The 25,019-nt window shown below is 46.1% G+C and overlaps 1 protein-coding gene and 1 non-coding gene across 2 annotated transcripts; both read right to left on the bottom strand.

Moving 5' to 3' along the window:
* Positions 1 to 379: 379 nt before the first annotated feature.
* Positions 380 to 11,632, bottom strand: F3 (coagulation factor III, tissue factor). Its single transcript, XM_008697725.2, has 6 exons — positions 11,405 to 11,632; positions 10,163 to 10,274; positions 5,737 to 5,927; positions 3,461 to 3,639; positions 2,754 to 2,901; positions 380 to 1,374 (listed from the first exon to the last, which is right to left on the bottom strand). Exons 1-6 carry the CDS (start codon positions 11,502 to 11,504, stop codon positions 1,238 to 1,240), a joined length of 867 nt encoding a protein of 288 aa, XP_008695947.2. The 5' UTR covers positions 11,505 to 11,632; the 3' UTR covers positions 380 to 1,237.
* Positions 11,633 to 24,405: 12,773 nt separating this feature from the next.
* LOC121102106 lies at positions 24,406 to 24,512 on the bottom strand. Its single transcript, XR_005834201.1, has one exon. It is a non-coding gene; the product is annotated as a U6 spliceosomal RNA (small nuclear RNA).
* Between the last annotated feature and the right edge of the window lie 507 nt (positions 24,513 to 25,019).

Genomic DNA, 25,019 nt, shown 5'->3' with positions numbered 1-25,019 from the left:
ATGCGTCCCTGCCATTGCTGTGTGACTGGTGGTGCCTCCCTATAGGCAGAGAATTGTCAGGCATGGTCAGGCATCTTGCCTGGGCCAGTGACAAGGTGGCTCAAAGCTCGAAGACATGGCGCTGTTACTACTAGCTCTTTGCTTTTCCCTCAGGCCTGACCCAAATAGAGTCTTCCCCTTTGGTTCGGGGCCTAGAATGAGAACAGAATTAAGAAGAGCTGCAGTCAAGTCGCAGCCACCAAACTAATGTAAGTGAGAATTCAAGATAATGTTGTTGTGAGCCACTGAGAATTTTTGGGTCATTTGTTCCTGCAGCAGAGCCAACTAATACAAAGACCAAATCATAAATAATAAAATGGAAGATATAATACAATAGCCACAATTCCCAATCACCTTTATTTATATAAAAGTATATTAAATAAATTATCTCAATATATACAAACAGAACAATATTACTTCTATAAATAGAATATCCCCATGTATAAAACCTTATAGAAAATTATATAAATATATACAATATTGACCATAAAAGCCTGTAGTACCTTAAGTCATCACCTCTATGTGGCCTATATAGTAGTCTTATAAAAATATAGTCAGCGGTCAAGTGCTTAATCCACAGCATTTGAGTCAGTTAAAGTGCTAAACTGCAAGGCACTTCAGGAATGTGCCCCCAAACAGAAGGCTTCTGCATTTAACACATTCACATAAAAGTTTGCCAATTGTTCTGAAACTCCAAAAGAACTCAAAAAAGAAGAACCTAATACCATATATCACAAAAGAATGTTCTATGTTAGAAAAAGTCCACCCAATTTCCATTTTACTCTCCCACATGATTTGAAGTCAGCTTCTCAAAAGTTTTCCAAAAATCTACCCAGGATTGTTTTGTAAGGCTTTTTGTTCATTTGTTTTTGATTAGACAACCTGGTTTCATCTGGGGTGCAGAATATACATTCTAACGCATGATTTGTGCAAAAGGTGCCATAGTGTTAAAATAGAAATTTTCACAACTTGGAAGTGCTTGTACCGTACATTACATTCCAAAGTGTCTAATGCTGTCATGGAAACCAGAATGCTAATCATGAGAACAGGTCAGATCAAAAGCTTTCTTTGAGCCCAAAAGTCTCCATGCTCCAAAATACTCATTTGTGTTTCCACGTATATATTCTGTTGTCTTAAAAGTCCTTGGTCGCAGTGCAACACACACTCGGGCACGGTTGGCAGCTCCCCGGGCCGCACTTTACGCAGCATGGAGTGGGGAGCTCTCCTTCCCGCTGTGCCCCGCACGCACCTTCCTGCACTTGTACAGGGTCACAGACAGGATGATGATGAGGATGACGGCCACGAGTGCCACAATGACAATGACGAGGAGCACTCCTGAAAAACAAAAGGTACTGGTCAACTTCAACCTTGAGAGCTTGAACCCCATTTATCAGTGGGCAGAATGGGGGGCATAACCCCAAATGACACCAAATTACACTTTTGCATAATTTGAAATTTCTTTCCTCCGCTCTTTCCACCGCAACAAAATTTGATTAGGAAAGAACAGGTCAAACCCTCTATGTTTTAGGGCAGTTGATGGTGGTGAACATCATTTAATGGGCTGTTTAATAAACTGGATAATGTTCAGCCTGGAAATGGTACACCTAAGTGGGAGCAGGAACAGCTGTTACAAACACGTGGCTAAAAATAATGCTGGGTTTGGTGGCTAGGATTATAATCGTAGAAGATGAACGATCAGTGCGAAGAGCGAGACAGAGTGCTAGCAGGGTTCAGGTAAAGGACAGATGATAATTGGTTGGGGCAACAGGAAGGCTTCCTGGTGGAGGTGGCATTTGAAATGTTTCCAAAGGACACATTTCAGGAGAGGGAGTAGAGGCAGGGAAGCAGTGATCTGGGTGTGTATGAAGGCAGAGAGTCAGTGGAACTCCAGCTGGGCTTGAGGGAGATGGATGTGAGGACTGGGGGTCTGATGGCGCAGAGGGGTGCAGGACCAGAGGGACGGAGAGCCCTTTTCTTCCCTGCTTCCATCGTGGTCAATCAATAGGAGAGAATTTATTAAAGGTGTTTTTAAATTTTCAAATCTCATCTTAGCAAGGAGCTATCCTATGACTCTTTTGTTCCCTGAATGTCCTCAGGGTCCTTTCCCTATAAAGCCTGGAGGGAGACTCAGGCTTTCAGCTTCATTGGATGAGCCTGAACCCGTGAAGCACTTCCAGTTAGGAATCACTCATCACGGGGGGGTCTGGGCCCCGGGTGTGCCTACACCTGCACGAGGGACTATCTGACAGACTCTGTCTCTTCCCTTCATGGGTTAGACTTTCTGTCCTGTGACAACAGCCCATAGCAGGTGCTCACAAGTGTCTAGTGGGTGCTGCTACAGCTGGTCCAGTCACTCCCCCATAATTCCCACGATCAGAATTAAACCATGAAAAAATACCCAGAGAAATCTGTGATTTGATGCTAAATTCTAAACATGCACCATGTGTCCAGAGCTTAGCAGAGAGCTTGACACATGGTAGGGGCTCAAGAAAACACTCGCTAATATAAGGGAACAACACAGAAACATTTCTAAATGCCTAAAATTGTTAAGAGTACCCCCCGAACAACACAACACAGACAAACAACAATAACAACAAGAAGGCTGTTTCTCCCTGAACAAAAGTCCATCCTGGTTCTGAGGGTGGACCAGTCCTTGGAAGGTGTCCGTGTCTCCCAGATGAATGCTGGGCAGAGCCATTCAACTCTGAACATACCTTTCTCATGGCTCGTGCATGCAATGGAACTTTCTGTACTCTTCTGGTTAGCCTTCCGTGATGGTATCACTGCTTGAACACTGAAACAGTAGTTTTCTCCTTCATCCACGTCAATCAAAAACTCATTAGTGTTTGTCTTAGCTGTTTTCTGTTAAAAGATGAAGAGTTCTGAATTCACCTGGGCTCAGAGTGAATTTTTTCCCTGTTACTAAGTCACTGGTGGAAGTAAAAGCTTGCAGGGACACACCTGATGTAGAAAGGATTAGAAGCGACTTGGCTGCTCTGTTCCCCCTGGTAACGGCTAAGGATGCTTCTTCCAAGACCAAAAATATCCAATTTACGCACATCCAACCCAATTTAGCTCCTCTAGAAGATATTTGCCATAAAGGAAAAAGGGAATGAAGCATTCATCGTTGAATGGAAAACCGATTCTGTCTCTGGGATCCCCCAGAGAGGAAGAAATGGGAGAGCTGGCAGGAGCCTAAGAGACAACCCGGTCCAGTCCTTGGCTGAGAAGTCTGCGGATCCAAGGGGCCTGGCCCGGAGTCACAGATGGAACCGTGACAGCAGACTCCCCTCCCCCTCCACCACGCTGTTCTCTCAACCACCCCATTCTGGCATTTTTGAACGGAGCGAAGAAGTGGGCTGTAAAGCCAAGGAGCCACAATTTAAAAACAAGTCATAAAAACAAATGAAAGAATCCTCACCTTTCCTGTACTTGAAGCTTTCCAGTAATAAAGTGTGTAACTTAAGTTCTTGCCAAAAACATCCCGGAGGCTTAGGAAGGTGCCGTTCCTCCTGACTAAGGTGCGTGCATCTTGTATGGTCACATTCAGCTTTGTCCCAACTTGTTTGTAACTCTGAATTGTTGGCTGTCCGAGCTTTGCTAAAACATAGAAAATGAGCTCCGTTGGAACCAAAGAATTCTATACCAAGTAGAATTCCATTTAGTTATCAGAGTTGATGATAGCCCAATCATCCCTTGTGAAACAGCTGCACAGAAGGGCTCCCCGGCAGTCGGAAGCTAAGAGGCTCCGGAGCAGAACCCCGAGACTTCCAAGGGCAGTCTGTCAGTGCAAATATAATGGAGCCACAGCCGTCATTTTAAATTTCCTTGTCATCACATCAGAAAATGTAAAAAGGAACAGCTGAAATTACCTTTAATAATACATTTTGTTTAACCCCCAATACCTAAAATATTATCATTTAAGGTGTAATCAATATAAAAATTTTTGGAGATATTTTTCAAACTCCAGTATGCATTTTAGACTTATAACATTAGTCATATTTCAAGCGCTCTGTAGCCATCTGTGGTTAGTGGCTGTTGTGTTACACAATACAGTTGTATAAGATTCCATATTTTAGATACAATAAATGAGGGGCTGTGAGAAAGACCAGGATATGTCCTTGGTACCTCAGGGGACCAGCATTAACCACTGGGTCTTTGCAGTGGCTCAGTCATTTGTTGTGCTTAGGCTGTATGACAGTAGAATAAATCTCAGTAATTCAACAGGAAGTACATGCAAGTATGTGTGTGTGTGTGTGTGTGAGCACATGCAAAATTAATATGTAAAATATTTTCTTTTTTTAAAGATTTTATTTACTTATTTGACAGAGAGGGAGAAAGAGAGCACAAGCAGGGGGAGAGGTAGGCAGAGGTGAGAGAGAAGCAGACTCCCTGCTGAGCAGCGAGCCTGACGTGGGCCTCGATGCCAGGACCCTGGGATCATGACCTGAGCTGAAGGCAGCCGCTTAACCAACTGAGCCACCCAGGTGCCCCTGTAAAATATTTTCTATCTTACACCAAGAAAGGATTTGAAGTGGTTTACAAAAAACTCAAGAACTATATAAAAGGAAATCATGAGGATGTGACCAAAGGGGAATGAGGAACACGGACCCCGCACGGTCCCTGAGGGGTGGCTGTGGCTGAGCGCCGTGAGAGACACACAAGTGAAGGCCACACAGGAGAGTGAAGACGGGCTCTGGCAAACGGGGGCTTGGGGAAGGCAGACAGACTTCCTATTTCCACCCTCAGTGTTGACAGCGGAGGGGAAAGGCGGTGGACTGCCCCTCAGCCTCTCACCATCCCTGCCGGGAGAAAGCGTTCTCCCTCACTGGGCAGTCAGAAAGTCACTACAAAAGCACCGCATAAAAAACTTAACACCCTTTCATTCTAACCTTTCATTCTAATTCTTCTTGAAAGAGCAGCTGATTTCACTCTTCTCAATGTGCTACATCTGTTTATTAAAAATACCTAGTTCAGAACCATAGTCCGGACCAAAAAAAAAAAAATTCAAATCTACTTGGCAGGAATCCTCTGCATTCTTTTTCAGGTGCTAAGGTCAGCTTACTGGGGCAAAGGCTGGGGAGGGAAGCATTCCTCATTTTCCAAGCCGGCATGAAGGAGGCAGGCTGGGAGTGGGCCAGACAAGGGCCGGCACATCATGGGACTCCGATCGTGATCAGGTTATTTAAAAAGGTCAGCAAGCCTGATTGTGGACTCAGAGGAAAATTGGACTACCCCATGGCCTACCCCACGGATTTGTGACTGTTTGTGAAAACCCTAAGCTGGGACTTCTGGTCTCATGATGGAAGAGAATATTTAGGAGATTTATGTGCATCTGTCATATATAATGTCCTAAATATCCGTGGGGGAAATGCTGACTCTCCAGCTTTGGTGGATTTCCTTACCCCCACCCCCATCCCCAGCCCCTCCGTCCCGCCAGTTGCTGGGAGGGCCTGGGGACAGACAGGTGGAGAAAGTTACATGATGACACTGTTAGCAACTGCAGGGTTTACGTTCTGTGAACCTCCTACCACACCAGGAGTGAGCCTAGAGGGCTATGGCACTTACTTGCCAATTTCTGAGAAAGAGGATATGTGTATGGAGGCATAGTTTTTATGTAATAGCCCCTAAGAGTCCCAAGCTCACAAAAATATTCAGGCCAAGACTGAAAGAATGGCTAGTACAAAGAGTACTTACTGTCCATGTAAGGTGTGAACTCTGGGGAGTTTGTAAACGGAGGCTCCCCAGAGTAATCGTTGGCATCAGCTGGGTAGGACAAGACCCGTGCCTGGTATGTCTGAGTCACGTCATTCACAATCTCATCGGTGAGGTCACACTCTGTGTCTTTGGTGTAGAAGCATTTGCTCTTCCAGTTCCCAAGTCTAGGGCTGAAGGAAGGAAGGAAGGAAGAGGAGTGAAACATCAGGATCTGCATTGGTGGCAGCTGGCTTTCTGGCGGTGGCTCAGTGTTACCCCAACAGCACCACACGCAGTCTGGGCACACACTTGCTCAGCACAGCAAAGTCCTCACAACAACCTGGGGGTGGCTCTGCAATTCCTCACTTTTCACCGACAAGGCTACGGAGGCAAGGTGCAAAGGGGTGACCGGCTCAAAGTCACACAGCAGTTTGCCTGCTGGGTCTGTGCTCATAACCATTTGATAAATATCTTTTTTTTTTTAAGAGATTTTATTTATTTGAGAGAGAGAGAGCATGAGAGGGGAGGGGGGAGGGAAGGGGAAGCACAGAGGCAGAGGGAGAAGCAGACTCCCCACTGAGCAGGGAGCCCAACCCAGAACCCCGAGGCCATGACCTGAGCCAAAGGCAGATGCTCAACTGACTGAGCCACCCAGGTGCCCCAAATCTCTTTCTCAAAATGTAGACAATTTGTTAGGGTTACGTGGGAGAGAGAACAGTTTCCCATCAAGACCCAATTATGTGTCATAGTCTACTTTTTATATCATTCTGTAACAGACTTATTTTTTTTTTAAGATTTTATTTATTTTAGAGGGAGAGAGAGCATGAGTGGGGGAAGGGGCAAAGGGAAAGGGAGAGAATCCCAAGTAGATCCCACATGGAGTGTGGAGCCCGATGCGGGGCTTAATCTCATGACCCTGAGATCATGACCTGAGCTGAAATCAAGAGTCGGACACTCCACTGACTGAGCCACCCAGGAGTCCCTATTACACACTTATTTTATCACACTTTATAGTCTATGTGGAATATAGTCAATGTAGTAATAATAGGATCCACATAACCATATATTCTATATATTACATTTGATTGGGACTATTATTGGTGTGGTTATTTATCACCAAATCTACCATATGCCAGGTATCATACAGGGCCCTTTACACAGGTTACTTCATTTGATAGAATCCTTCCAAGAAGGTATCGGAGCTTTTTTACATATAAGGACACAAGCTCAGAGCCACTAAGTACTTTGTACAAGGTCACATGGCTAATGAGGTGAGAGGTGAGTCTGTCGGTCTCATTATACTACATGCCTCCCTCACTTCTACAAGATATGAATACAGCCCATCAAAGATTATCACGTTACAATACAGGTAGGATCTAACAGTCTGAGAGACGAAGAGGCTAAGACAAATCTTTCTTTTGCAAGACATCATTGAAGAGGAAATAATTAAAGGAACGGCTGAACATGAAAAACTTCTAAAGGACCGAAACATTTGTGGATGCCTGTCCCTGCCACTGGATCCACACACTTCTGTCCCACATAAACTGACAGCCACACCGCTCTTTCCTTCAGCATCACAGACCACCACAGAGCCCTGCCCATCATTCAAGACCATGCTCCAACCCTGCTTTCCCCAGGAATCTCCAGATCTCCCTTCTCAGAATTGGCCTCTCCCTTCCCTGTACCCCAGCATCAACATCCCCACTGAAGCACTTACTGCGAACTTGGTACCAGGGCCCATGCCCTTGTGGCCCACCCACCCTTAAGGAGCAGGGCTAAATAGGGCTCATGTAGCCAGGCCTTGCTGAGTGTTGGCTGGTTTGCACTTACGGGTTGAATCGGGGAAAACGAGCTGCCATATGGGTTCAACTGTCTCAGTTCATGCATAAGAGCCATAGTACATATTTTTAAAAAAAATCTGAACTGATGTCTGGGCTAAGAGGGTATGGGCAAACACACTCTTTGTCCTAAAATTCATAAACTGAGACTGATAGAGAAATATTTCGGTTTCTTAAATTTCTCTAACTTTCTGTGATAAAAGTAGAGAGGCTGTCTTAATTCCAGAATGACCAAAATGCATTTTTAATAATTGTATCACTTCTATTCTAAAAAATGAGTGAGAACATGACGATTCTTCTCCATTGTTATGGCACACACGTTGTTCAGATTAACAGGAGAAAGCCTGCTGGGCTCTGTGGCCTCATTCCATCTGAGAGATGGGTATTCGTTTCTTCCCAGCTCATGTATAGAAATCACAGTACTCTCTGGCGAAATTTAGCACAAGCGCCTAGATCCCTGGAAGTCGTCAAGTCTTGTGAAAAGGTAATTAAGGGGTTCTGTACTAAGTTCCTCTAAATGCTATTGTCAGCAATAACACTTTAAAAGGCTTCAAGCTTCCTCTGTGTATTGCAAAACCTCCTGGTTTGGAAATAATAAATGTCCTGCTTGAATTACTAAGAAATTCCAACAGAAGCCAGATTCACCAATTTAGAAGCAGGTTGTTTTCTAGAAGCTTTGGAAGTTTAGTGTTAGAATTCAGAACATTTCCATAGAATCAATATTACAGGTGATGGCTGGGCACTAAGGCTTAGCCAATAGCACTTCCCAACGACCACTGAAAACTTCCCAAGGGGGGGAAAATGCAGTCGGAGCTCCAAGGAGGGGCTCCGGGCACTGCAGTGGTACCCTGGGAGTGGGGACAGGCTGGTAGTGAGGGTGGGTGGATAAAAAAGAGCAACAGGTTAAAATGCTTTCTCTAGGGACGGAAAGCCAGGAAGGAGGAAGGCCCACAGACAGCATGGCCTTCCTTCCTCCTGCCAGCTTTGGGACCTCACATCAGCCTGTGGCAGACCCACCTAAGCAGGTGGTGGTATGAGGTACTGGGGAGACCCTGGTTCCAGACCTGGCTGGGCACTCACTCTCGGGGCAGTCATGCGAATAAATCCCTCGCCTTCCCCGGACAAGTTTCCTCTTTTCTAACAGCACTGCCATGTTCCTTTTCGCCCAGAAACTGTATTTACCCATGCAGAGGCTGAAGAAGAGTGCGGGGGTGGGGGACTGCCCACAGGTCCTCTGGCGCAGGGGCAAGAGTGTGGGGAGGTCACTCGTGGCAGGAACTCCTCCTCCCCAGCTACAAGCACGTCCAAGCTACAGCTCTGTTAGGATGTGTTCACTGAAGTAGCAGCAGCCTTGGACAGTCCGAGAACTTAGAGCTCACAAAGGCTTATGTTTAAAAATCAAGTCGGTCGTAAATGTTTTCACATATTCACCAAACGTAAGATTGAATATATCTAGGAGTAAGCATTTCTCCTAAATCCTATTGTCATTATCCAGAAGGACGGTGGTTTACTAAGGTAAACTTCAGTTCTGTATCAGAGGAATTAATTACTAATTCTCAATTAGTGGAAGCTGAATGGACACGTTGGACCATAACCATAATTATCACCTGGGGTTCTGAAACTCCTGTCACTCTCTCTCTCTGTATACACACAGCATGTACACACACAGATTCTCTTCCCTGCTTAGCAAGACTCGTCATGAAGTTCATTTTGAAAAACAAGAACATCCACCTCAAAGACCCACTCCGCCCTTAGGAGCTGTGTTCCTAATACCATATAAAAGGCTTGACACAAGCTAAGACAAAATAGCAAAACACCTTGAATTTTTAGCCAGTGCTTCTACTGTGCCTTTATTCAATTAGCTCTCCTCTGTTTAATAAGATCTTTAGCAAGCCTCTTAGAACATTTCAGAAACCCAAAATTCAGCAAGAATTTGGTGAAAACCATCAAGGAAGATAGGTCCCACACTCAGATTGAAAATGCCGACCTACCAGCTCTTGGAGAGAGCTGTCAGAGAGGAGGGTGGCCAAGCAGAGCAGCCCTGACCACTGGGAGTACAGATACAGTATTTCTTCCGGGCTTCTGTGAGTCACGGATTTGACCTCCTCCAAGATCACGTATGCAACCAAATTTTGAATCAGTGTCCAAAGATGAGTGAATCAAACACTGCTTTAGGGCAACATATACATTTGTACTCCTCCCGGCTTCCTCTACAACATGTTAGATCCGGCTCACAGTCTAGACAGCGAGGAAAAAGACATGTGTGCTTAGATGAGATTAGCATCTATTCACAACAACATCTTCCCATGCTGCCGCAGCCTGCTCAAGAAAGTTCTCCTACCCCCAGCTTAGACTCCACTTAGGAATTTTCCCATGGTGTCCAAAAACAAGTGAAACATTCTATCAGTTGAAGCGGTGGCAATGTTGCATGCTTCATGGAGTATGGCTCTGGCCTGCAAATGACCAGGAATGCCCTTTGTCCTCTGTTAAATTCTCTCATCCATTCATCGGTTTTAAAGACATTTGTATTCACAGGGAAGTGGAAACATCAAAAATTTAATTTTCTTTTTCTTTTGTACCTAGCTTACCTTATCTGAACAGTGTAGACATGATTGATGGGTTTGGGTTCCCACTCCAAAATGGTCTTGAAATTAGTTGATTTCCAAGTTAAGTTATATGCTACCACTACCTCTGAGGTGCCTTTAAACAATAGAGAAACAGCTATTATTACATGAACTCAGCACATGATTTCACGTTGATGGTATAAAGCATCTTCCCATTCCCCCAACATCACCATTAGCCTCATATTAATTTTTTTCCAACCACAAAAGCTTCATTATTGAGTTATCAAGACAAAAAAGATTTTCAGGTTTTTCTTAATTTTCTTAATTAGGGTCTCTGAATTTCCTCATGGCAAAATCAACCTTGTAATCTAAGAAAATAGGCATGGATCTCAAAATTCTTGTTTGAAATTATACACAGTGGAGAGGGGGGTGTTGGGAAGCCCTGAGATAACTTGACCTAGAAACACAGCTCAGGAGCCCTCAGCCTCCTGCGATGTCTAAGGCCCAGCGCCAGGAAGGGCAGGACTCAGAGGTTCAACTCACCAGGGAAGGCCAGGTAAGAAAAGTTGTGGTAAGTTATGGAAAAGGGCAGATCCCACACGTGCAAGAGAAGTTAGGGCTGCATACCGTAAGAAAGCCAAATCTTCACTTTTTCCCTTTTAATCTAACATGTCTCTATATAGAAACTTCTGGACAGTCCGGCAGAGGTGTGGCCTGTCACACCATCGGATGTATTCCATTATGATGCGTTATTACTAAGGTCTGCTTTGCCAGTACTCAGCAGGTCACAGTCTCTGCCCTGCCTGCTCCAATCCAAGCGACTTTTTGCAACAGGATTGCCTCTAACTCAATCTAAAACAAAGACGTCCAAGAGAAGACCACAAGGGCCGCTCTTTATCAAGGAAAAGTGCACGTGCAATGAAGAACAATATCCAAACACAGCACGCTGACCAGTGCAGGTGCGGATCCACGTCCACCACCTTCAAGGTAGCGGATCACTGGGAAATACTTTGCCTAAACTTAAGGCGGGAGCCACAAATCCATGTATGCCATAACGACGGACTCCGGAGAAAGCTTCTCCAGCAGAAGGGGCCGCGAACTACTACCCTCCATCTCCCGCCTGCGCGCCTCGGGGGCTGGGTCAGTTCGGACTCCGCTGCGTGGGAGCGGCCACGTTAGGCGGGTGCGGGGGCACCTCCGGGCAGCAGGGAGAGCCCCCTCCTCCCGGCCGCGCGCCGCTGGGTTTTGGGGGCGGGTGCCACTCACCTGAGGCTCCGGCCACCTGCAGGAGGAACCAGCCGAGCACGAGCGTCCGAGCGAAGGCGGGCTCGGGGCAGGGCACCCGGGGCCAGGTGGGAATCTCCATGTCTACGAGCTGGCGGCGAGGTCGGGAGGATTCTGTTGCGCCCCGAAGACTAGGGAGGTGGCGCTGGAGACGCGGGTGGGCAGCGTGCGAGAGCGGGAAGGGGTGCGGGGAACCCCAAGTCTGGGGGAGTCCGCGTCGGGGCGCGCTTTAAAGAGCCGCGCGGCCGCCCGCGCCTCGGCTGGCCCCAGGCCCGCCCCCGCCGCTCCTCCCTACTCCCGCCCCCGGTCCGGTCACTGGCTGTCGCGGTGGGCGGCCGCCGGCCAGTCCCCACCCCTGTCCCGCCTCCTCCGGGGAGGAAACTCCGCTGGGTGATTCACCCGTGATTCAACCGCGCCGCCGAGCGCGATGCTTCCCTTCGGCCCCGGCGGTTCCAGGTGCGGCGGGGAACCGAATCTTCGGCCTCCCGGGCCACCGAGGCCGGCGACCCCGACGTCCAGCCTGAGTGGGCAGGTCTGTGGGGAAGAAAGTGGGGACGCTTTGGAAGGAATTCTCGAGGTGGAGGCAAGGATTCTCCCCTACCGTTCGGTTAGGGTGCTGTCCCGGCCGGAGGGAGCGGCAACGCGTGCAAGTTAACTGCACGTAGCGGCTCCGGGCTAGCGGGGGCCGGGAGAGCATTGCCCCGGCGCTGCGACCACGCGGGGCCGAGCCTCGGAATCTGCCGCGAAGTAGCGTCTCATGGCTCTCTCCCACCTGCGGGTCGTCCTCGGCGCCAAAGGCAATGGCACCTGGCCTTCCCACCTCACCCGGACCTTAGCGTGGGCCGCGTCCTAGAAAGGTGGTGCGAATGCAGGTGTCTGCCGGCAGGTCCGGAGGTCAGTCAGCCCAGGTTCAGCCCAGCCCAGCCCAGCCCAGCTCGCGGTAGTGACTGAGGAAGAGCTGCCCCAGTCTGGCGGTTTGCCCTTGGGAGACTTCCAGCATGACATCTGCAGCCCTGTGGTTCCAGAAAGGATGGTTCTCACACTGAAGAAGACATTCGTGGGACTGAGTTAGTTCCGCCTAAGTGTAGAGAAACCAAAAATGAAATTAAAAAACATTATCAGACTTTTTTTTTTTTTTCCCTAATCTTAAGCACTGGGTTTTTTGGAATGTATTTCTGGCTTCCTCTTCTGGGCTTTCCTGTAAAATTGTCAGGCAAAAGAATGTTAACTCTTATTCTAAGAGGCATTGTACAAGGTCTTGTCAAAGTACCTGCCGTCATTCCGTTATTATTACTCTGTAGTTGCCTCCACGACAGACTGGAGGAGTTTTAGAGAGTAGAGTCTCCCACTTTTTTCCTAGGGAAGTCAGCCTTGCCTTTTAGTACATACTGCAGACACATTTCCATATAGCCTGTTGAGCCACAGCAATGTACTCATTTTAAAAGAAATAAAACCCTGCAAAATATTTTTCTCCCTGTGCCTAAACGGAAATAGCACACCCAGGGTTAGCTCTTGTCCATCTTTCCTGGAAGCTGAAAGCTGCACTTGCTGGTGTCCTCTTTGAGCTCTCTTCCAGCTCTAAAACCCACAGAATTCTATTTGCAAAATGAGACCATGCAAGCCTCTTCTTTGTAGTCTCTGGGCCTGAGTTTTTTTTCCCCTCAGATCTTTAGCCCAGTCTGGGATGTGATGCTTTGCACTGGAGTTGAAGGTACTTGGAAGAAAGTGTTACATTTGCTTTCGAAGATGCAGGGAGTTGTTGCTTTGTCTACAGAGTAATTAGTTCCATTTGGAGCCACTGACTGTCCTGAAATCATAAAGGGCTTTTAAGTGATGTCAAGATCAGCAATTAGGCAAGAAAAATATTTTAATGTTATAAAGTGCCTTAAGTGCCTTAAAGTTTGATAAATTAGATATTATTTTGCATATTTACTAAAATCATCAGGGAAGAGAGGAATTCGTTGGGTTTCTACAGAGATTTTTGAGTAAATATAGAATTACATTCTTCAGAGTTTGAAAAATGCTAAAAAAATTGTTACCATTTTCAAGAAAAAGAGGAAGCAGACTGGCTATAGTAAATAATATCTCTGTGATATCACCGTCAATCAGACTGTGGCCAGACGATTTCTAGATCACTGCTGCTTGGCACTGTTAAGAATACATTCCTAAAGTTTTACTGTTGATATTTATCACACAGAAACAAATTGATTGTTAAAATTGTTCCCCACTCTTCCTTTTTTTCTTCTTTTTTTTAACCTCCTTTGCTAACTTGAGCTTAGTGGTTACTAAAGGCTCCCTCTTACATGACGTATCTTGAAGATTCTGAGAAGTGTGAAACATTCCTAAACTATAACGATAACCAGGCTGGCCTGACCAGTCCCTTTATGATTAGATCTTACAGTATCAGAGGGCTGGAGGGGACCTCACAGATATCCTTCTGGGGATGAGGAGCCTACGGCCAGCCTCACAATGCGGATCTGGTCTTCTGACCTCAGAGACTTTCTTTCCACAACCATGCTTTCTTCTACTCCCAATACATGGAAGTAAGATTGGGTCATAAACCCAGGCTTACTTGATTAATTTACTCATCCATAGGCACTCAGCAATGCTCTGCAGTAGGTGTAGAAAATGCTTGCAGTTTGGGGAACGCACTGTTCTCCAGAGGAAATATCCCGATGGTTATTCCTTGAGGCATGCAAGCACGGAGCCACGTAGGAGATGTCCCATTGCTTTTGCATAAGCAGTGATGCACTGTGGTTGATGAGGAGCCTGGAAATAACTGGGTGGCTTTGCAGCCCTTCCTCGGTACCCCCACTAACTGCACTGACTTGGTTTCATCCAGTACTTCATTTGATTTCAACTGTGTGTTTGTCTCTTTCTTCCCACGTAGAGCTCCTAGGGGCAACAAGGACTGGATTCTTTTTCTTTACATCTCTCTACCCTTTGCACAATGACGAGCACATGGTAGGCTTTTGATACATCTACATCAATGAACACTTTTTTGGGAACTGTGCCTGCAGCCAAATATTTTAATCGGCATTCAGGAGGCGAAATTTGTCATTGAAAGTTTTCTGTCTAATGCTGGGCAGTGAGTGTTCCATAATGCTCAGATTGGTAAGAAAATGCAAATCCATCGTGGGTTGCATGGTATTACTTGAGAGCAAGCTCCAGCTGTCTAAGTAGTGATTAATGATTCTTGCTACAGCCAGAAAATGTAAGCAGGAGGAGAGGTAGCCAAACAGCAGGAAACAAATGTGGAAGTTTGGGAACTGGTTAGCATTTTTCTAACAGCCTGGATTCTAGGGTGATTCAGAAGATTTGCAGTCATATGATGAGGCTGTTCTTGCATGGAAAGACTTCCTGACTTTTTAGAATGAATTGTACAAAATGTATATATCTCCCTAGGAAGGGGTTAGGTTAAGTTTTAGCATAGGTGAACTTGAGAGTAATTTACATAAAACTATTATATTCATATAAAAATGGTAAAAAGAGCAGTGAATTCATTTTACCCCAAATTCAGGTAAAAGGCAAACTATGAAAAAAGGCCAGCGGGACTTAGGAGTGGGAACACAGAGTTCTGGAAAAAGAAAATATGACTTAGCAGAACTTAAAAACCATCTGGCAGGGTATAGTTAGTCATGGAAAAATTGGCAGTCATGATTGTGCATTTTATGAAAATAATTATGTACTAGTCCAACAGTTAACATTTAGACCGAAATTAAATAGTGGAAAGCCTGTACAATGAAATCTATTATCTTCATCATTCAAAATTACTTCTATTAGGTGTCTAAAATAGTTTACAGGAAGTTTACCAAATAAGTTATCACAAAGCACTGGTATTTTACAAAGCAAAATTTTAGAGAAAAAGCTTCCATTTCAAACCTTAGACAGGATTAGTATTTTCAGCACAAAACTCTCTTTATAAACCTAAGGCTTATTAAACAGTTTGTTCACTTCCATTTTGATGGGCAGCAAATATTATTCCTATTCTGTACATACAATGTTGACAAAATAGGTAAATCATAAATGTAAGTTGTGGATATTGTTTTAGTAACAAAAAGTCATTTAAAATGAAAACTTTTAATGTATGATCTTATGAATATAACACGTATAATTTTAAAGTTTTAATATGGTATCATTTTATGTAAGCATCCCTTAATCCCCAATTTCTATAGCTCCTTATACTTGACATATACACTCACTTGATGAACAGAAACCCATTCATTCAGTAAATACTTGAATTATCTACTTGATGCTGAGTTCTCTCTAGACTTTGGTATGCAGAATAAAACAAGGAGTCCCTTTCCTATTAAATATATCAGCATTCCTACTTACCGTCCTGATTTTAATTGTTTGAATGATTTCCTGTCAGCATTTTGGATTGGATATGAAACAGTGTTATTTATTAAAAAATGTTCTTCCATGCCAAAAAAAGCAAAAACAAAAACAAAAAAATGAAACCCAAAAAACAAGGTTAGACGTGTCATGGTCAGGCCATCAAACAGGTATCTTCAACTCAGAAAATTAGGCTTGAGATACATACACGTTATCAGTTTGAAAGTATGGGTGAATTTTCAAAGTTTAGCACATGGAAAACAAACGAATCCCAGTGTAGAAAGACAACTCTAGAAAAAGGCAAAAGATAGGTAAGTGTGGGATGCCTCAGATGAAGAGTTAAATAAAAACAAAAGTTAGTGAAATAACTAGTTTAAAAGTACTTGCACCTGGAGGCTTTATTCTTTTTTAGAGAATTCACTTGTTGACATTCTATAAACCAGCACGGTTCACAGATGCTCTAACATCTCAGCCTGTAACCCGTCCTACCACCTGCTGCTTTTAATGGCCGGTGTTCCATCCTGTGGCACCGACGCCTCTTTCAAACAGAGCTTGCCGCTGGGAAGTCATCGCTGAATAAGCGAAGTTGTGTCCGCACCAGAGGCGTTTTTGTAATGTCTGGCTAGTGGTGATCGCCACCCTAAACCACTACCCCTTGTTTCTGTATGGCAGCAACTCACGGGTCTAAATCAGCTACAAACTGACCACGACAGGCCTCCTATTCCCTGACAGAGGAGCGCGACAGGACGTATGCTATAGAGGGAGCTTGTGGCACTGTGACAGGGACTGGGTTTTCAGAATTTGGCAAACTTCATGGACAGCTGTTAGAATGACCAAATTGAATGGGTCTCAATTTTAAGAACAGTACTTGTCTTACATCTCCTTTAGGGATTTGTCAACCACGGTCGTGCCTTCTACAGGTTACTCACCGAGCAATTGCCATGTGTAGGGCACTGTACCAGGAACTGTCTTAACGCGTCCTTTTGCTAAAATATCTTGCAAGCTGGTCAGAGAGCCAAGGCAAACATGTAAGCTTCCAGGAGAAGGCGGGATAAGTGAAGTGGGACGTGTTGCCATGCCTCTCACTAGTAGATGGAGTGTTCTGTGCCAGCAGGGGCTGCTTTATCTTTACTAATATCCCCAGTGCCCGGCATGCAGCGTGTTCTCCACATCCATAAAGCTTTTTTTAAAGAGAGAGAAGGGATTTGGGACCTCCAAAGAGAGAATTTACTTTTCACTGGGGTGATGAGAAAAGGTTCCCCGGGGGAAAGCACTGTCTGAGCTGGACCACAGGGGGAATGGCTGACGGGAGAAAGGACGAGCCAAGGGCTGAGGCCTGTGTGAGCAGAGCAGGGACCACACATCCTGGGTTTAGGGATCCTGCAGGCGCAAGTGTTGTTGGAAGCTAGAATGTTAGCTCATGGGCAGCTCTGTGGGCTCCACCAAGGCTGGACATGATTCAGTAGATGGTACCTTAGGAAACTCACTCTTCTGGTCATGGTTTGTCAGAATTGAGTCAGGGGGTGCAGCAGGAAGCTAGGCCCCTAACCCGCATGGCAGCCGAGGAATAGAAAGGAAGGACAGCTGCAGGGAACAGCATGAAGGAAGCAGCTGTGGGACTCAGTTACTGTGGCTGGGGGCAGGAAGGAGACAGAGGGGTAAGGTCTTGTGGCAGGGAAAGGTGGCAGCTCAGGTCAGCGTAGAGCCTGGAAGAGAAGGTTGGCAGCTCAGAAACTGTTAATTTTACACATGTTGAGGGTGAGGGGGCAGTGGACCACTAAGGAAAATGTCCAGCACAAAGAGTTGGAAACGGGGCACCAGGGCTTGCGAATTAAGGCTAGATTGAGGCTAGAGCTAGAAACTGGAAGACATATGCCTAGAGGTTTGGTCGAAGATGTAAAAGTAGACAAGGTCTCCAAAGGAGGGTTAATAGCGACTGCAAATCCGTCTAGGCACCAGCAAGCTGCTCAGCCTGGCTCCGATCCGAGGGGCATGGGTAAGTTGACGAGTCTGGGAAGCTCGTAGTGGAAGCACTACAGAAACCAGGGCCTCTGAGTCTGGCTCTCTCTTCCCTTGCCTGCTCTTTCTCCCATGTCTCATCGAAGCTGGTCTCCATTTGTGCCTGCACGTGGACCCTGTGTGGTAGGGCGTGGTTACTGCCAACAGCACAGAGTGACATTCTCTCAGCTCCATCACACCAAGGTCCAGCCGTCAGGCCAGGGAAGGACTTTGACTATCCCTATTTGGGGCACTTGCCCACCCTTTGGCCAGTCACCATTGCCGGAGGAATACCTGGCCTGGCCACGTGTCTGCTCCTGGGGCTGGGGAGTGGGTCTGCTCCTGGAAGGAGCACATTGAGAAAGTTAGCAGTCAGACAGAAACAGGAGCTACCAGTGGGCCTAGGACTGAGACTAGGGGAGAGATACCCTAGGTTTGCTCAGTCATTCAGATCAATTCTGCAAGCATTTGTTGCAGCCCCCCTGCCCCCACTCAATGAGTGAGGCATGAGGTTAGGTGTTGGGGACACAAAAATATAGGAGATGTATCTTTGCTCTGACGATTATGAGATGAAGGGTAACACGAGACAAACAATAAAGCACGGTACGTGCTGTGTCCATTAAATCCCAGGAACATTTATGGAGCACCTACTGGGTACTTGACTTGTGCTGGGTATCTGGGGGTGTAGCCTTTCACCTGGTCAGTGGCCAGAATCCCATACTTATCTTCCTACCACAGTCATTGCCCCGTATTGAAGTGAATCGTGAGGTCATTGTCTTCTGCTCTAGTCTAAGCATCATGTGGGCGGGACTGTGTCTGCCTTGGTCCTGCACTGAAGGCCAGTACCTCTAATGCTTAGATGCTACTGTCAGATATTTGCCAAATGAGGGAAGAACAAACTATACATAGCCCTGACATGAGGCCATTTTCTGAGAATCCAGGAAATTTACAAAATAACATGTTCTCTCTACATTTAGCCTTTTATTTCTTCTTAGCTGATGTCACGCTGCCAGTGGAAAAGTGAATGATCATTAGGAAGCGTTCAACAGCTTTCAGGAGCTGTCTGCTTCTATTATTTGCAGCCGGTAAAAATAACCAGAACATACTAGTTTAGCATCCTCTAGGTATTAACTTAGTTAATCCTCACCACAATCCTGTGAGAGGTAGGTAGAATTTGATGCACATGAGTTAACCCAGAGCACAGAGAGGTTAATTCCCTCACCCAGCATTGCACAGCTGGGAGGTAGCAGAGCTGGGATTTGAACACAGGCAGTTAGCTCCAGCACGCACCTCCACAACCACCATACCACCATGCCACCTCTCACAGTGGTAGAATTAAGGTGTGCACATTTCCCATTGCACGGAATTAAGCCCCCCTTTCTCCCCCCAGTATTTGCTGCCTTGTGAACCTGGCCCTCTCTGGGGTTCCTGGCTTTGAAACAAGGGGAATTTCCAATAGAAAGCCGAGCCAAAACCAGCCCTTAGTTGAGAAGAAAGGGCTCCTTCTTTTGCTTTGTTTCCAACTCATTTAGTTCTTAATGTTTTTTGACAACCACATTTTTTTTTCTTTCCAGAGCAGAAAAAAAAAAGGAGACCCTAGCCTAAAAATGCCTTATTTCCCCCCGACATGAAACAAATGCTCCTCTGCATTTCTGTTTTTCATTAAGAAATAAGGGACATGATTACAATGAATAAACTAGAGTTTAGGGTAGAAGAGCCCTTCTGACTCACTTCTTGCTTATGCCACAATTAAACTGATGGGCTAGTTTAATCTAGAATCACTTCCACTGATCTATCAACTTTCCACATGCCTTTCTCACGTGTGAATTCACATCCTATTTGTCATCGTGATACACATGTCCAAGCTCAAGACAGGACTTGTCAGAGAATCACTTACCTTTCCACTGCTCTGTGTGTACGATGATCCTTGGGAGCCCAGAAGGGATGCTCGGGCAGTTACGCTCCCTCCTACGGGATACAGGGGCTGTCTCCACCACTGACCTGACTCCTCTGTGGTCCCTCACTTCCCCAAACCTACTGCACGTTGCCTCGTGCTAACCTGCGAGCCTGCCTCTGGAAGCAGGACAGGTGGCATCAGTGTCTGGGTAACTGGGGCCTTTCTTAGCTGAATAGCTACTAGCTTTGTGCCTTTCCTGTGCGGTCATTTCCATGTCACCTTTAAAGCATCTTGGAAAAATTTGTATGGTATCTGAGAACCCATAATGGAAGCTGATCCCAGGAAAAATCACTGTGGACTCTTCTCCTTCTCATTGGACACATTTGTATCATTTGGCAGTCAGGTTCTAATAATGATTATGGGCGTCCACAAGACAGAAACACCAGGGAGGATTTGAGTGAGACAGCGTGTGCGATGTTGGGGAATTTTGCGGGAAGATAGGGAGAGCTCTGTGTTTTGTAATAGAGAGGGGTCTGGATCTGACCATGTGACATGAACCCCAGGTTCCCTGCAGCCTCCTCGGAACACTCCAAGACGTACTTCGGGGTGTGTGAGCACTTTGTCCCATACCCCAGGAAGTCACTGTGCCTCTTTCTACATGGGGCAGAAAGGTTGTCTTATAACTGGCGATATGACTCTAATGCTACCAGGCAGTCTTCACAGACTCTGGTTTGCAGTTGCTGTTTAGCCCAGCGGGGTAGGGATGGTTATCACACCATCAGGCAGGGATGGGCACCAAGAACACCAGGTGTGGGAAAGATGCCCTTTCTGAGGGTCTCCCACGGAGAGTTGCGCCCATGCTGAATTACCCCAGAGAGCGGCTTCCTGCAGCAGAGCCTCAGCTCAGGCCACCACGCTCTCTCCTGATGGTATCTGGTGCCTCTCCAGATAGCCTCCACTTATCTCTGCCTCTGCTTTGGTCTCTAACCGTGTATGCTGGATCTGACCTAGGCTCCACGAAAATCTGGTCCCGGATCTCTGACTAGGAACTTTGTGGCGCTAAAGAAGGGAGCATGCGTGCTCCTTGCTTCCTTCTGTGCCTGTGACATGTTGGGCAAGGCACTAATTCTTTAAGTCAGCATTTCAAAAAGAAGATTAAGAACAAGTTCAGCCTTTAGTTCAAATAGTTCAGTTAATCCAAGAGCAAAGTGCACTGGGTTTCAAGGCCATGTGAAATAGCCAAGTCTTAAAATCAAAAGTGGTCGTGAAAAAGGGGCACCTACTCCTTTCACTAAGAGGGAGAAGTTTATGTGGAGTGCGTGTGTGTGTGTGTGTGTGTGTGTGTGCACAAGCCATTTGATTTCTCAGGGTTTTCATTTTCCTAGCTGTAACATGGGCACAATGAATCAGTGGTCCAGATCTCAGATTCTTTGTTTTGCTATCTTAGAGACAGACACGTGTACCAGAGCTTATTTTCATGGCTGCTCTAGGCTTGTTGTATCAAATAGTTACTATTACCAATTTTTAAAAGAGTTTTAAATGGACATTTATCTTCTTCTAAGGATAATAGTTTATAGTGTCTATGAACATACCTCCTAAACTGATTTGGTTCAAAGCATCCAATGGTTCCAGACCTAAACTGGTTGTGGGAGTTTGAGAGCAAATTCAGACCCACCATTTCTTTGTCCCCGGCAATCACTCAGATATTAAGGACCGTGTACTTGTGGGTCTGCTTGTTTTATTTTAGCACTGACATATGCAATATTATGGTTATCACAGTCTTAGACATGCAGCTGGTGTACAATGGATGCACAACTCTTGGAGCAAAATAAGTTAACCAGGTACACCTGTAGGGCACATCACCCATAGGGGACTGGATGAGTGATGCCCTAGAGGAAGGCTTGGTGGCAGCTGATTGCATGACAAGCTCTGTACCTGCTTGGCAGTGTCCGTCTCTTCCAAGGTCAGCGGGGAGTTGCTGTTCTGAGAAGAGCTTTCAGGGGAAGAGAACTTGAGAGTGCAGCACAGAACAATTTTCTAAGATTCTCCTACTTGTCTGGAAGACTCTTCTGGGTAAACTCACTGGATTCTTCCTTCAATTAAGAGCTCCCGAGACCTCAAGTCTTCAAAGCCTTCTTGATGACACTGGACAAATTGGTGGTTTCTCCCCAACACCCACCTCCAAACACTCCCATCTTCACTAAGGGCCATCCGAAAAGTAGGTTTTCTTTTGCCTGAACACTTCCTAAATAAGAAATTGTTTTACTAGCATTGATGAACTTTTCTGTCTAGATCATCATGATTTAGTCACAGTAACCATGTACTAGGATGATTTTCATTTTCTTCTGATGAAAATCCTGGAACACAGGTACTATAATTTCCCCTCTTGAGAAAAGGGAGGCATGGCAAGGCTAAAGTAACTTGGTTAGGAGCACATACTGGGATGGGGCAGAGCTGGGGCTCAAACCCCCTTGTTTAGTTCCAGAGCTTGGACCCTTAACCATGACCCAGTCAGCTGGCACCCCATCCCAAGCACTCACTGTGTGCCAGCTTGGGGTACTAGGAAGGTCAAGATGTTCCCCCTGCTCTCAAGGGGGCCTAGGGAGGTGAAGGCTATAAGATAGGAGACACGCTGCTGGGTCCCTGACCCAGGAAGAGCAAAAAGTGCTGCAGGGACTGAGAAATGAGTCATTGGTTCTCCGTGGGGAACTATTTTATCTTTTCGATCTCACCTGGCTAACTTGAATTTTTGTGTATTAAAACGATGACTCAGACTTTGAAAACTAGGAAAAGTACCTTTACTCAAAAACAGAAAAAAAAAAAAAAGATTTTATGGCTTTAAATAAAATTTTTCCTTATTTGCATCCCCTGGTGAATGACAGGCAGTTTTGGATGCCCTTCTGTTTATTTATTTTTATTTTTATTTTTTGCTTTTTTCTTGTGTTATCGATTCTGCCCAGGGATGAATTCAGCTTCCTTCCACAGCTAACTTCACTGCTTCCCAAGGCATTAACCTTGGTATAAAATTTTCTGATTAATGCCGAGGAGGAAGGGCAAGCCCGGAAGCGGTTCCTGCCCTCCCACACCTGTGAAACTACTCCATCAGGCAACCAGAGAAGCAAACAAACAGAAAATCCACCCAGCCTTCACGTTCATCCCAGAACACTTGCTGGATTAATTATAATGTAGACTTGGTTGCTCTAGCCAATGACAGCAGTGACACTGTGCTGAGCTTGTAGACAAGGCCCACGCTTCAGTGATGTCTCCAGGCGTCGAAAGGAGCAAAACCCCTTAGTAGAGCGTCATGATTAAAATGCTACTTAGAAACGGGTTTGAGCGATGAACTTTCTTTCCTAGACAAATTCACCGAGAATGAGGCAGCAGGAAGCCACGGGCGGGGTGGGGGAGCAGGTCTGCCCTGGGTCAGAACAGAGGAGAGGTGCTTCGTGGGCAATCCGGCTGAGCCCCAGCCTGCAAGTGCTGCGTGAGGGTGGGGGTAGGGAAGCCCCCTCCCCCCAGCAGGCCTCCAGCAGCCCTCATCCTTTCTGGAAAACACAAACAGATTGAGGGCGCAGTGCAAATTGCTACATGATATCCAGCATCCTGTGGCTGAGGACACGGACGCGGCTAGCGTGATTATGGTTAAGAAGGTAACTTCTCAAGGCGAACAGATACTGAGGGAAGCAGAGATTCCACACCAAGATGTCCAGGTTTGGACATGACTCATTCTCTTTCTCTTTTTTTCTTTTTTAAGATTTTATTTATTCATTTGAGAGAGAGAGAGAGTGCGTGTGCTTGAGCAGGGGGGAGGGGCAGAGGGAGAAGGAGAAGCAGAAAACCTGCTGAGCAGGGAGCCCGATGTGGGACTTGATCCCAGGACCCTGGGATCATGACCTGAGCCGAAGACAGATGCTTAACCAACCCAGGTGCCTGACTTACTCTCTCTTACGAAATAGAAACTTTTAAGATAACAGCAGTACTGTCAGAAGAGACAGGAACCTTAAATAAGGAATGGACTCCTTGTTTTTCCTTAGCGGAGGAACACATTAAAAAAAATCAGAAGAACTCATTAAAAAAAAAAAAAAAGATTTGCAATGTAAGAAATCTTGTTCAGAGGTATTTTTCCTCCTAATTATTAATAAATCAAAAAGTAAGTTATAGTAGACTAGCTAAATTACTTAGGTGTATTTTTTGCCAGCATTAATACAAAAGGAGGAGATTAGACTCAGATACCCTGGTCTCCACTCCTTGCCCCCCTCCAGATGGGAAGAGAAGGGCTCTGAGGCTCTCCCGGCCCCTTGGGCCTGTTGGAACTTCCTCTGCCCGGCAGAGCAGCTCAGGGGCCTGTCTCATGTGGGTCTGGTTGGTCCAGGGAGTTTACTCAGCTGCTTTACGGCCTGAACTTCTTTGTTCTTGTTAGTCATTAAAAAAAAATTAAGACTTTATTTTTTTTTAAGAGCAGTTTTAGGTTCACAGCAAAATTGAGCAGAAGGTGCATTGATTTCCCGAATACACACAGGCACAGCCTCCTCCATCATCCACACCCCCCACCACAGTGGGACCTTTCTTACAATAGGCGGAGCTCCACTGACACATCATTACCATCCCAAGTCCAGAGTTGATGTTGCGGTCCACTTCTGGTGGTGTATGTTCTACGGGTTTAGACAAATGTGTCATGGCACGTATCCAATATCATGGTTTCATACCTTAAAATTTCATTACCTTAAATCTCCTCTGTGTTCAACCTAGTCACAAAAACGGGAGATGCTTCATGAATGTGCGTGTCATCCTTGCCCAGGGGCCGTGCTGATCTCCTCTGAGTGCTTGCAGCTTCAGTTTGTGTGCTGCCGAGGAGAGCCCTGTACATCTCAAGAGGTGAAATCCAAAAGCCTCTCCCTTGTGGAAAATCAGCCCTCCGTCACGGGAGGGCTGCAGAGCTGGTTTGGGTTGGCTTTGCATTGCCCTGATCGGCATCGCCACCACTTTGCACTGGTGGGGAAACTGATCCCCACCCTCTGCATGAATCTGTGCAGGACTCCGGTCTCTGGCAGCAATTTCTGCATTGGACATTGGACGGATGTGCCAATCTTACTCTACGGAGGGCGGGGGCAGTGCTTTTCTAACAAAATGTTTATCTCTGTGGCTCCCGTTCGGAGCAGAGGATAGGCGGCACCCCATAAATGTTTGTTGTGTTGAACTGAACAAACCAGAACCCGGGGGGGCAATCTCATTGCTCTTTATAGTAAGAGCTTTATTGATGAAACAGATGTGTCCCCTACTGCGTGTGTAACTGCCGTCAATCTGTCCGGCGGATCCAGGAATAACAGAGGAAGTAGGAGTTTCGGATTCTCTCTGACCATGTCCTGC

This window comes from Ursus maritimus, unplaced genomic scaffold, assembly GCF_017311325.1.
Source record: "Ursus maritimus isolate PB19 unplaced genomic scaffold, ASM1731132v1 scaffold_12, whole genome shotgun sequence".
Taxonomy (NCBI): domain Eukaryota; kingdom Metazoa; phylum Chordata; class Mammalia; order Carnivora; family Ursidae; genus Ursus; species Ursus maritimus.
The sequence above is the reverse complement of the archived record's forward strand: the minus strand, read 5'-3'. Positions and strand labels throughout refer to the sequence as shown.

Bases quoted from the DNA above. Each gene is read 5' to 3' on its own strand.
- F3 (XM_008697725.2), bottom strand. From the start codon at position 11,504: ATGGAGATTCCCACCTGGCCCCGGGTGCCCTGCCCCGAGCCCGCCTTC. The intron at 10,275-11,404 runs GTGAGTGGCACC...TATTGTTTAAAG, and splicing joins GCAGGTGGCCGGAGCCTCAG to GCACCTCAGAGGTAGTGGTA. The intron at 1,375-2,753 runs GTATGTTCAGAG...TTTGTTTTTCAG, and splicing joins ATGCACGAGCCATGAGAAAG to GAGTGCTCCTCGTCATTGTC.